The 13,883-nt window shown below is 35.8% G+C and overlaps 1 protein-coding gene, 1 long non-coding RNA gene and 1 pseudogene across 2 annotated transcripts; 2 read left to right on the top strand and 1 right to left on the bottom strand.

Moving 5' to 3' along the window:
- Window positions 1–331: 331 nt before the first annotated feature.
- On the bottom strand, window positions 332–4,187 carry LOC144546443 (uncharacterized). Its single transcript, XR_013508784.1, has 3 exons — window positions 3,551–4,187; window positions 1,912–2,021; window positions 332–593 (listed from the first exon to the last, which is right to left on the bottom strand). It is a non-coding gene; the product is annotated as an uncharacterized LOC144546443 (long non-coding RNA).
- Window positions 4,188–5,674: 1,487 nt separating this feature from the next.
- On the top strand, window positions 5,675–6,463 carry LOC144546302 (germin-like protein 12-2). The gene has a single exon (XM_078294862.1). It carries the CDS (start codon window positions 5,681–5,683, stop codon window positions 6,347–6,349), a length of 669 nt encoding a protein of 222 aa, XP_078150988.1. The 5' UTR covers window positions 5,675–5,680; the 3' UTR covers window positions 6,350–6,463.
- A 3,275-nt stretch (window positions 6,464–9,738) lies between these two features.
- Window positions 9,739–10,582, top strand: LOC144546304 (putative germin-like protein 2-1 pseudogene; annotated as a pseudogene).
- Window positions 10,583–13,883: the final 3,301 nt, after the last annotated feature.

Below are 13,883 nucleotides of genomic sequence, written 5' to 3'. Positions count from 1 at the left end.
CCTATTTTATAAGGTTTCATTGACAAAAATATTTATAAGTACAGCTAATTAATTACATCTAATAACAAAAGTATTAATAACAACGTACATAAAATTATTAATTAGAATATTAAAGTAATAATAGTCATGCAATAATTAATATTCTATACAATCCAACACAATATATATTATTACTAGAAATAAGAAAATTGTTCATTCAATAATACTATAATAAAATTGTCATACCCCAAATCAGGAATTCTGGATTAAGATGTGATCAACCTCGCCTCGTGCTTAATTAATCATTAAGCACGCAAGGCTAACCATAAATAATAAATCAAACAGCAGCGGAAGCAAAAATAATATAAATATCAAGCATCAGTCACATAGCAAATAAATAAACATACACATACATAACATAAAATTCGATCCATCTCGGAATCCAAATAACACCATCTATAGAAGGGGATACATGATCTATCGAGCTTGTATATATAACACAGGAAATACGAGACTCATAAACCTAATCAAAAGTCTAACTCTAGCTAATCAAACGGTGTGGCCATCGGGGACAACTCCTGACAACTCCTGCTGCGGATCGCCAGATGCTGTACCTAAAACCCACGAAACAACTTGTGGGTGAGCGACGAATCGCCCAGTATGTGACCCAGAATTATCCCCTCAGGGATCCTCTATGGTCAAAGCACTTTTATTTATAATATGAATACAATTTAAAAATATGCACCTGTGTGAACCTATATTAATATCTAATAGAATTTATAATACTTTTGAACGATGCCATGATGCGATTATTCTATTATGCCAACATGCGGAATAACCCAAAATAAAATCAAGGTAAAATATCAGATATAAATCAAGTCGGCATCCAGTACTCCTTGCACTGTGTGCCCAAATACAATAATAATAATAATAATAATAATATGGATAAAGTAAATCACCCCGTGCTGTGCCAATACGATCACAAGATCCAGCAATATAATCCAAGGACTGTGATCAGAGTGCAATGATACACGTTGCCTAGTGACATCGAGCATTGCTCCACAAGATAATAGCACACTAGCCGATGGTTATATCAAAATTCGGTGTGTCATCTCACCTAGACGATTCATAAGCCAAACATATCCAATAGGAGAAATCATACAATGCAAGTCGTAAAAATATCATCACCAGGGCCACAGAACTCGAGATCGGAACTGTGCCCTCACCCGCCACCCGCCACACCAACACCCGCCATGGAACTCGAGATCGGAACCATGCGGTAGCGTAAAACAGACCTACACAGAACTCGAGATCGGAACTGTGCAGTCTCAAGTAATAAAAATGCCACCACGGAACTCGAGATCGGAACCGTGGTGGGGTAACCCGTTCTAGGCATGTAGCTCCTAATGTAGGCGTGGGAAACATCCCGAATCGTCCATGCCACAGAACTCGAGATCGGACCTGCTCACGTCAAATAGCAAAATGATCGAAAAATGATATAATCAAAGTTTATACATATAATATAGTCCTAAAGCCATCCAAGGATCAAGTGACCCTCAGCTCAGTGGCTGTCGGGCCGTCCCATGCCAAGTGACACCAAGACGGAACGAAGTCACTCGGCTCTGCTCAACTCTCACCAATGCATGCGTATGCACGTAATATAATAATAATATATTGTCTCCACGAGAAGAAGACAAACTAGTATCCTAATATTCTAATAATATAAATATAGTATTATTTAATTACTCTACTCCTACAATACAGTAAATTCAGGTTTTTCGGGGCTTATGCAATTCTACCTATAGTGCAGAAAAGGATAAACATGCTCTAAAGTTTTAATGCAACTACTTAAAAATAAAGTGCGGATGTCAGGTCAGATGGATCGACTGGTAAGAGTACGCCCACGAAAAGAATAATTCAGATATCCCACACCTGAGGGGGCTGGAGTCTCTGTCGCTAAAAATCAGCGTGCTCCGCGTATGCTCCGAACTGCGGGTCAATCGGATCGGCCCACGGGTCAGACTCGTACGTAGTTGACTGATCTGTGATCACGTAATTTAAACTAATTAAAATCTACGCAGATTTTATTCTAACCCTCATCCCAGTTAATGTGCAAGTTAAATTCTCGATTATTTTAATTTTATAAAAATTACCGATTCAGTCAGTTTGACTGAACTGGTTAATCAGATATTAATTATTTACTTTGATCTAAATTAATCTAATTTAATTCTAAAATAATTTATATTTTTAATAATTTAATTTGAAGATAAATTGCTTGTAAAAATTCTAATGTCGAAATATTCACAAAAATAATCACTTGTTAGTTAAGGTAATTTTAAACGTGTCTTACCTATTAATACATCATAATTACTTATCTATTTGATTTATTTTTGCTTAACCCCTAATCATTTTAAATCGGTCGAAATACGGTTTCAAAAGTTTAGTTATTATCAAAAGTTCCTAATGCTATTTATTTTTATAAACATGCATAAATTACGTAATTATTACTAAACCAATAAGTGTTAAAATATACTTTTAGTTATATTATAATTTAGATACGTAAATTAATCTTACAAAATTTTAGAGATAAAATGTTTATCTATTGTACATGTTTTTCTAATTATTTCTAAGTCGAGCAATTCGTTATTTTATAACTAATTTAATTTCTACGTTTAATTAGCCGTTTCGAATCTAAAGTCCATAATGAATATTTTTCGTTGCTAATTAATTGTTCTTTATTAATTAGCAACGAATTTTTTTGCACAAGTTCGAAAATGTTTAAAAGAATTATTTTAACTTTAAAAACTTTTTATAAAACTTTTATTTTAGTTTAATGTGTTGGGTGATTTAATTAGGTTTAATTAAGTGTCCGATTTTATTTGATTCTTTATCAAAACCTAAATTTTAAAGCCGCACTTTTAATCCAACAATTATGCATTTTTGGCTTTTAAACCAAATCCCGTAATTTTATTTCCCATGTCAAAACCGAAATTTCAATTCCTTTTTATTTTCACTTCTCTTGTATTTTATGATTGGTCCCACTTATTCAATCTACACATAATCAATTCAATTTCATGTTATCAAGAGTCAAATTCATCTTAAAGGCCTAATTGTTAAAATGCATACATAGAGGCCGGCCTCTAATTTCAAAAACAATTCACATTTACGTTTAGGCCCTTATAATTATATAATTCACATAAGAGCCTATAATTTTCCAAACAGCCCCTAATAATAATTTAATCGCAATATGGTCCCTGTCAGTTCAAAGGCTGGTATTCACACACAAAATCAGCACCATACCAGTAGTATACTGGGCTGGTACCACTGGTACCAGCACTTCGCAATTCACACAACAGCAACACAGCCAAGCACAAGCAAGACCAGCAAAACAGAAAACAAGGTGCAGGTCAAGGCAAACAGAACCAGAAAAGAGCAAAGAACACAGCCAAGGCACAGGTCAGAGAGCACGGCAACACAGCCATGTGCATTGGCTTGCCGAGAAAATCAACAACCCGAGCAAGCCAAATTCTAAACAACCCGAATCAAGAAAATCAAGGGTGCTAATACTAACCGAGAGAGACAAATAATCGCAGGGAAAGCTTAGTAGATACGGCCGGTCCCAAGATTCGAATTCTCGCTCTTCGGCCGCCCCAAATCAAGCACCAGAAATAAATCAGCTAGCCCCCAAATCACAGCAAGCACCCAAGATTCAACAACAACACTAGAATTCTCTCTCAAGAAACCCAAATTCAATTTAGGGTTTTGGATTCTCAACAATTCAGAGGAGAGAGCAAGGAGACAGAGAAAATCAAGCAAAGGTCTCAACACATGAGCAATAGGAAAGCAAAAACCAGCTCAAGAGAGAGAGAGAGAGAGGTATACTTATACCAGGAAGGGAGGCACACGGCAACAGGGATGGAGAGGGGTACGGCCAAGCCCCTGTCAGAGGGTAGGCACGCGCAAGGCACGAAGGTCGCACTGGGCAGGTGAAACTGCGCACAAGTCAAGCACGGGGGATGGGTTTTCTGACAACCGACGGGACTGCACAAGAGAGCGGGGAAAATCGAATCCAAGATCCTTCTCCTGGAAGGAACGAGAGAGGGGATTTCCTGGGTGGGGTCGCGGGTCAGTGAAGGAAGAGAGGGGAGCTAGGGCTAGGGAACGGGAGGGGATGGAGGAGGCGAAAAGAGAGAAAGGGGGAGCGTTGGTTGGGGCTCCACGGACAGAGAGGGAGACGAGAGAAAGAGAAGAGATTTTATTAAATGGGGCTGCTTCAAGATTCGTGCTGGATGGGATCCAATGGGTGAAAGAATTCTAGAAATGAATGGATGTACTTAATTGTTATAACTCGATTAGTTAATTGGATTTCAACAAATTTGATTGGAAAATTTGTTACGAATTATTCGAATAATTATATTTCAATTTAGGATCCGAATAATTCGATATCATCTATATGTATATATATATATATATATATATATCTAATTAAACCTTTATAATTTTCTAATGAACGAAATTTGTAAATTTCATAATTTATCTCGTACGAATAATTCATATACTTATGTTTCCAATTATAGAACTCAATTTATTTATTTACTAATACAAATCAATTTAAATAAATTTTGTTTCCATTAATTCAACGCGACTTGTATATACATTCTCCAATTATTAATCCCTAAACTTTCTCGGATAATTCAAATTTCTTTTATAAGTTCTAGAATTTTTATTTCTAAATCTTGAGTTAGTGTTTTTAATCTTATAATCGATTATCTCCAAAATTTTAGTTTATATATAAATATATATATATATATTTTTTAAATTATTTTACTTCTAACTCCTATAATTTGAATGTACATAATTCATAGTTCGTTTATATTTTGAAATTTTAGATTTGAATAAACTTAATTAGACAATCTGATTGATCTTTAATTTAGTTAGAAAATTTTATTTAGTGTAAAGATCATTTTAGCAAATTAATCCTGTTTTAAAATTTTGGAATATAACAAAAATAATAAATAAACAACTCATTTTAAGTAAAGTAAACATAAACATATTTCAATGATGGATAAGCATAATTCAATTTTAAAATTAAGCTCATTCAAAATATAATTTCAAAAATTTTGTGGTATATATACATTTAATTTTGATTATATTTTATATGCAGTTAATTGGATCGGATTTTAACTGATCGATGTGCTTAATGGGGAACTAATCAAAAGATAGAATTGTTGCTAACAGATTGACAAGTTCTTCTACGTTGTACTGCACCAACTCTTCTACGTCGCACATGTTTGACTAGTAAATGGTAAACTCCTAGCAAAGCAGCATATAATTAATATATGTGATGTTTACATACGAAAGAGCGGGATCATTAATTGAAAACACTTTGTTAATTAGATTACATAGCTGAGATTGAATTAAGCTGTCTACATCTTTGACCTCATCCCATCATCTCCCAATAATTTAATTAATGGCCCAAGTATGCTAACGGCTAAGATAAAAAAATCTTTAGCTCCTGACCAATTCACAGAGAACATTTCAAATATGGACTAATTAGCCAACAGCTTCACTTATTTTATTTCCAAAATGTGAGGAATATTTCATGCACACCCGCTACTATAAATAACCAGACAAGCTTTGGACATTGTAAAACCAAATAGCAATTTGCAACTTGCCTACACAAATCAGAAGCTTGAAAGAAATGGCTTACTGTACACTTTTTCTCTTCACTTTGCTTGCCTTGGCCAGCTCTCAAGCATTCGCTTCTGACCCTAGCCCACTTCAAGATTTCTGTGTTGCTGACAATAGCTCTAAAGTATTTGTGAACGGTGTAGTTTGCAAGGACTCTGCTGACGTGAAACCAGAAGACTTCTTCTTCTCAGGCCTCGACAAGGCTGGCGACACAACTAAGAATCTCGTCGGGTCAAACGTCACCCTGGTCAATGTGCAAAGACTTGCCGGACTCAATACACTGGGAATTTCCATTGCTCGTCTCGACTATGCACCCAACGGCGGTCTCAACCCACCACACACCCACCCCAGAGCAACTGAAGTGCTCACCGTCATTGAGGGCACCCTGTATGTCGGATTTGTGACGTCATTCCCTAACTTCAAGCTCTTCTCCAAGGTGTTGAACAAGGGTGATGTGTTTGTTTTTCCTGAGGGACTCATCCACTTCCAGTTCAACATTGGAAATGTCCCTGCTGTTGCATTTGCCGGTCTGAGTAGCCAAAATCCCGGCTTGATCACTGTCGCAAATGCAGTTTTTGGGTCAAACCCACCTATTTCAGATGATGTGCTATCCAAGGCATTCCAACTTGACAAGAAAACTGTTGACTGGCTCCAGGCTCAGTTCTCCAATAACAACTAATCAGCTAAAGATTCGTCATATCGTGATATGTAATAAATTGTTTAGAATTTATTGTATGATTTCATATTTTCAGTAATAAAACCCAGCCACTTTGGGCATGTTTGCATGAGTTAATACTTACTGGTGTTGCCTCTTTATTGAAGTGATCACACTTGCATGGTTCATTCTTTGGTTAGAATTTCACTGTTATTTATAGAAACCGTTAAAATCAGTTACATACGGAACATCAAACCGTGTATAGAATGCATGCTAATTAAAAGTCGAAAGAACTAATTTCGTAATATCCCTTCCACAACATACTGTAAAACGGTGTGCATCAAATATGTTGACATTGTCGTAAATTAAAATTTCAGAACACTACTCCGGTTAAAGATTTTGCATCACAGCACATGATATATCATGTGCTCTGATGCAAAATGAAAAAAATGTAATCTCCTATGTCGGTTCCAACAATACTACTAATTTTGAAATAGTAGAGATGTTTAAAATTGAACAATGTAATCTCCTAATTGCTTAAATGAAAAATAAATCCCAGTAGAGTTATTTGATGCCCGCGATCGTGAAGAGAACTGTGGAAGCTCAGACAAGGTGTGCCTCTTAGGAGCGAAAGAATAATGGAAAGAAGTGATCTCTCTTTGACGGGGATGAGAGTACTAGAATTTAGAAAGGGATCGAGAGAACGGTGGTGCTGGCTACCAGGTGAGGCTTCCTCTCTAACAGGGAAGATTAGAGTAGAGTGGGAATGTGGGATCGAGATCAAGAGAAATGGGATGCAGCGAGTTATTTGATTGATCAATGAAACACTACAGCAGAAAAGACTATCAGCGACCGGTTTTCCGGTCGCTGATTGTCATGGCGCCGGTCTCTGATAGTGATCCCGGTCACAGGTATCCGATTCCGGTCGCTGATATTCCGGTCGCTGAAAGCATTGTCGCAGATACTCTTCTGATGACGTCACCGGTCGCTGATTGATGTCATCCGGTCTCTGATAAGTTTTCTGCGACTAATTTTTTTTTGTCGCTGTTGTTTTTTGCTGACGTCAGAAAAAAGTAGCAAAGACCGGTTTACCGGTCGCTGATGATTCTACCAACATTTTTTTTGTTTGTTTTATTATTTACATTTCTCCATGATATTTGATAACAAACATACAACATTACATCAATTAACATAAATAAGACAATAAATATCAAACATACAAGTACCAAAAAAACATAACAAACATACCAAAAATCAAACATAAATACCAATCATATCTCAAATAATATCTAAACAAAACATTTAAACTACATAAGTCATTGTACCATACCAAATAACATCTAAACTACACAAACCTATATCTAACTTGTCAATACCAGTACCATTCTAGTTTGGTACCACCCTGATACAATTATTTAAATACAAGATAATTAAGTACCGTTCTCTGGCTTCGATCAAGGCAGCTTCTGAACTCAAACTCTCTTCGACCCTCTTCCTAATTGCTTCTTCAATTCTTTTAGCAGTCTCCTCTTCCAATAGCTTTAGTTCAATCTCCTTTTGTTTCCTGTCAAAGAGAGCTAAGTTTGGATTATTTTTAGTAAATGGAGGAAATTTTGTTGGGACAATAATTTTAACCTTAACTTTAACAATTGGGTATTTGCAAATAACCTAAAAATTAAACAAATCTAATTACATATTTTCATTCTTTTATTTTATCCTCCAGTGCACTGGTATTAAAACATGAGCCTGATATCCAAAGAAATCGTCAATTCAATTTTCCTATCCAGTTCTGAACTAAGAAGATGGTCAAAATCAAGCTCTTTTTTAAACTAAAGATTTAAATCATACTTCAACAATGCAAAATCAAGCTCTAGTAATTATTAGCTAGATTAATATCAAATTAACGAAAAAAAAAATTAATCTAGAATCTCACTAAGCAAAATCGAACAAGGGAAAAGAGAGAAGATACCAGTGTCGTCGGTTCCGGGCGAGACGCTGGTGGTGCTGGTCGCGAGTCTAGAAGACGAAGTTAATTACGACATACCTTTTACAAAGAAAGAAGCCTACAGGATATTGTCAATTTCATTAATTGGTCTATAATATAAGTTTCTACTTTTTATTAATAACGTCAATAGCATGTCTACTTGTGTACAAAAGAAAAAATGTTATCCGCTAATGAGAGAACAGAATCAAAGTTAGAGGCCTGAAAAGGCCCAAAGCCTATTATTAGGGGAGGTACATATTAATTAATCAAATATATGTTAGTACGGATAAACAATGGCTATTTTTTTTTAATCCAAAAGCAACCATTTTCATTACGTAATGAGAGAGTATGTCTAAAAAAATAACAGAATAAATTGCAAATAGGGGTGTAAATGGGTTGCATTGAATCCTCATTTTTCTATGTTTTTGATTCAATCCGTAATAGTCGGGTTATATATACTTTCAATCAATAATTAATAACCGTACTTCAAATTCATAGAATCCTCATTTTCAGGTGCTCGGATCTTCCTATTTTATAAGGTTTCATTCACAAAAATATTTATAAGTACAGCTAATTAATTACATCTAATAACAAAAGTATTAATAACAACGTACATAAAATTATTAATTAGAATATTAAAGTAATAATAGTCATGCAATAATTAATATTCTATACAATCCAACACAATATATATTATTACTAGAAATAAGAAAATTGTTCATTCAATAATACTATAATAAAATAATAAATAAACAACTCATTTTAAGTAGAGTAAACATAAACATATTTCAATGATGGATAAGCATAATTCAATTTTAAAATTAAGCTCATTCAAAATATAATTTCAAAAATTTTGTGGTATATATACATTTAATTTTGATTATATTTTATATGCAGTTAATTGGATCGGATTTTAACTGATCGATGTGCTTAATGGGGAACTAATCAAAAGATAGAATTGTTGCTAACAGATTGACAAGTTCTTCTACGTAGTACTGCACCAACTCTTCTACGTCGCACATTTTTGACTAGTAAATGGTAAACTCCTAGCAAAGTAACATATAATTAATATATGTGATGTTTACATACGAAAGAGCGGGATCATTAATTGAAAACACTTTGTTAATTAGATTACATAGCTGAGATTGAATTAAGCTGTCTACATCTTTGACCTCATCCCATCATCTCCCAATAATTTAATTAATGGCCCAAGTATGCTAACGGCTAAGATAAAAAAATCTTTAGCTCCTGACCAATTCACAGAGAACATTTCAAATATGGACTAATTAGCCAACAGCTTCACTTATTTTATTTCCAAATTGTGAGGAACATTTCAAGCACCCGCTACTATAAATAACCACACAAGCTTTGGACATTGTATAACCAAATAGCAATTCGCAACTTGCCTACACAAACCACAACCTTGAAAGAAATGGCTTACTGTACACTTTTTCTCTTCACTTTGCTTGCCTTGGCCAGCTCTCAAGCATTCGCTTCTGACCCTAGCCCACTTCAAGATTTCTGTGTTGCTGACAATAGATCTAAAGTATTTGTGAACGGTTTAGTTTGCAAGGACTCTGCTGACGTGAAACCAGAAGACTTCTTCTTCTCAGGCCTCGACAAGGCTGGCGACACAAGTAAGAATCTCGTCGGGTCAAACGTCACCCTGGTCAATGTGCAAAGACTTGCCGGACTCAATACACTGGGAATTTCCATTGCTCGTCTCGACTATGCACCCAACGGCGGTCTCAACCCACCACACACCCACCCCAGAGCAACTGAAGTGCTCACCGTCATTGAGGGCACCCTGTATGTCGGATTTGTGACGTCATTCCCTAACTTCAAGCTCTTCTCCAAGGTGCTGAACAAGGGTGATGTGTTTGTTTTTCCTGAGGGACTCATCCACTTCCAGTTCAACATTGGAAATGTCCCTGCTGTTGCATTTGCCGGTCTGAGTAGCCAAAATCCCGGCTTGATCACTGTCGCAAATGCAGTTTTTGGGTCAAACCCACCTATTTCAGATGATGTGCTATCCAAGGCATTCCAACTTGACAAGAAAACTGTTGACTGGCTCCAGGCTCAGTTCTCCAATAGCAACTAATCAAACGTGTCTCCAACATGATATGTAACAATTTGTTTACAATTCAAATTTAGTGTGTAATCTTTTATTGTCAATAATAAAACCCTGCCTTCTAGGCATGCTTGCACTAGTCAATACAAGTTTCGATAAATCATATATATCTTATAATTAATATTTATCGTCTTTGCCTCAAGAGTGAGGCGACTTGCTCGAGAGGTAAACCTTCAAAATAAAGGAAGTCTTCCAAGCTCCAGCACGTCTGATCACCTTCTTTGTGAAGGTGGAGTGAGAAGTCTACCATTACCATTGTGAATACTAGGTCTAGCGAGACGTAGAAAATTGGTACACTATCGTCAGTGTCAATCAGTACCAATAAGGTAAAAATCTTTATGTTGTCATTCTTTGGTTAGAATTTCATGGTTATTCACTCAAGCTCTAGAAATGCAGTTTTCATTTAATATAATAGTAATGAAAGTGGATAGGAGAATTTGTCCAGTTACATACCAGAAAGTTGGGAATTCATTATTGCCATGCTCAAAGATGCATTTTCCTGTGCCAATTTATACAACAAGCATCAGGCATGAGCGAGAAGAAAAGGGTTTGGACCACAGAATTTATGAGGGTTGTATGGGCAATTTGGAAGCAACGAAACGAGTACATTTTCTGGAATAAAAGAATGCCCCTTCGGTTGCTAGCGAGGAAAATGCAGGAGGAGATATCACTGTGGATGAGCTGTTATGGATGAAGAAATCGGACCCACACTTGAGTTTTTGTATTTGTTGTTGTCTTGATTTTTATTATTTTTTTCTAAGTCTTTTGTTTTGAGAGGCTCAACTATGATGTTGTAAACAAATTTACCTTTTTGTGTATTTGGTAGCCACTACCAAGATATTTCAAAAAAAGAAAAAGAAAATGAACAACTTATATGATACGATTATGCCCAAATCTAAAGTCTAAAAGGTGCTAACTGGTGCCAAATATAACCGTGCTGGAGCTGCCAATAGAAGTTCTTGCAGTGCAAGTAACAAGGTTTTCCAATGGTGGTGTAGCATTATGGATTTCCGTGCACCACATAGGGGCTAATGGGAGAGGGTTGTGGCAGTTTATGGAGGCTTGGGCTTCCACTTGTCGGACGGGCATTGTGCCAACGGTACCCGTGCCGGTGCATGACCGGACAATAATAAAGTATCCTGGAGGCGATGAGATTGCGAAAGACTTCATAAAGAAATTGGCTCCCGATTTGCTAGCTTAAGGTACATACAAGTCAATAGATTTTGTGGGGATGTTGAAGACATTTGGAGGAATTAGGTTATATATTGTAATAAATAAATAACCTTAAGAGTCAAAAGTTGTAACTCACAAATAAGACATGCATGCATATCATATCGAGTAGAACTAGGATATTTTTATTTAATGGAGTTAATATCAAAACTTATCAAATTGACTTTAAACGACAGATTTAAAATCAATTGATCACACTTTCATGGTTCATTCTTTGGTTAGAATTTCACTGTTATTTATAGAAACCCTTAAAATCAGTTCTGAGTTGAAATATAGTAATTAACGTGGATAAGAGAAGATTTTCCAGTACGCACCTGATTATTAGGAGTTTATAATTGTCAGGCCGAAAGGAAAAAGCACTTTTAAAATGATGCTTAAACAAATTTATACAAGGATTAGTCCAACAAAGTTGCTAGCATCTTTACTGTAGTCATTAATAATGGGATTATCCACAACAGTATCAAAATCCAAAGGAGCCAATTGAACAGAACAACACCTCAAGAAATTTATTAGATCATTACATCATACGGAACATCAAACAATGTTTAGCATGTATGCTAATTATAAGTCGAAAGAACTAATTGTGTTATATCCCTTCCACAACATACTGTAAAATGGCATGCATCAAACATGTTGACAATGTCGTAAATTAAAATATCAGAACACTACTCCATGCAGTTAAAGATTTTGAATCAGAGCACGTGATACAAGATAAATTTCATTTGTAGAGTATGTCGGTTCAAACAATACTACTAATTTTGAAATAGTAGAGATTTTTAAAATTGAACAATGTAATCTCCTAATTGCTTAAATGAAAAATAAATCCCAGTAGAGTGATTTGATGCCCGCGATCGTGAAGAGAACTGTCGAAGCTCAGACAAGGTGTACCTCTTGGGAGCGAAATAATAATGAAGAATGGGAAGAAGTGATATCTCTTCGATGGGGATGATAGTACTAGAATTCAGAAAGGGATCGAGAGAATGGTGGTGCTACTGGGTGAGGCTGCATCTCTAACAGAGAAGATTAGAGTAGAGTGGGAATGTGGGATCGATATCAGGAGAATTGGAATGCTGCGAGTTATTTGATTGATCAAAGAAAGTGCGACTAAATCATGAGCGTGGGCAACTTCTAATATGGGCCTATTAAGGCCCAAAAATTGGGGTTAGAAATCCATTGAAATTGTATGGCCCAAAAATAAAAATAAAAATACAAAAAGGAGACTAAATTATATCGTGTTGTTTAAATAGGGCTGGCAACGAGCCGGCTCGGTCCAAGCTAGATCAAGCTCATGGCTCGCTCGTTATAGCAACGAGCGAGCCGAGCTATCTCGTGTAAGCTCGTGGGCCAAAAGCCCAAATATATTAGATAATATATGATAAAGCCTACAATCATAAATTAAGTTTGCAACTTAATTCACACATACCAAAATATAATATCCCCACATTCATACAAACATAGTTCACAAAATAAATTCATGCATGCATACCAAATTCACACAAATTTATACAAATTCACATATTAATACCTCGACCGAGCTGGCTCGCCAACTCGCGAACGAGCTAGGCCCCAACTCAAACTTGTTAATTTTACACCGATCTAGTGGCGAGCTGACTTGTTAACAGCTCGGTCCACTAACTAACGAGTTGTTAACGAACAAGTCAGATGCGAGCCACCATCGATCCATGAGCGACTATTTTTTTTTCCACCCCTACGTTTAAATCCGTAAAACTAAACAAAAGAAATATTGAAAATGATGATATGACTTAAAGACATTGCTCCAAACATGGTAAGTTCAAAGTTTGAAAATATAACAAAATGGAATGAGAAATAAATAAGGGGGTACATAAGGACACATAACGTGTTAATTGTGAATGAATTGTTTTTTTTATTTTTTAAATTGCTTGCTAGTGACTGTCAAATTTATAAAATGTAAATTTGTTTATAACAGCTTCTCAAAACTAAGAACAACGTACACTAGAAGAAAAATAAAAAAAAACATAATTGTAACCGATTTTTCTCTCCTTAAAGTGCATCCACAATGATGTCTATTCCCGTATCTTCGTTGCTTGCAACCATTGAGGTATTATTTTATTCATGAAAATGTACTTGTTTTGTTGTTTCCTAATTACCCATAATACCCCCATAAATCTTGTAGTCCAAACTGTTTTCTTCTCCCGCATACCTGAACAGTTGGAGCATGATCTTTCCCACGT

Source organism: Carex rostrata, chromosome 29, assembly GCF_964058835.1.
Source record: "Carex rostrata chromosome 29, lpCarRost1.2, whole genome shotgun sequence".
NCBI classification, from domain to species: Eukaryota; Viridiplantae; Streptophyta; class Magnoliopsida; order Poales; family Cyperaceae; genus Carex; species Carex rostrata.
This window is presented reverse-complemented; position numbering and strand designations above follow the sequence as displayed.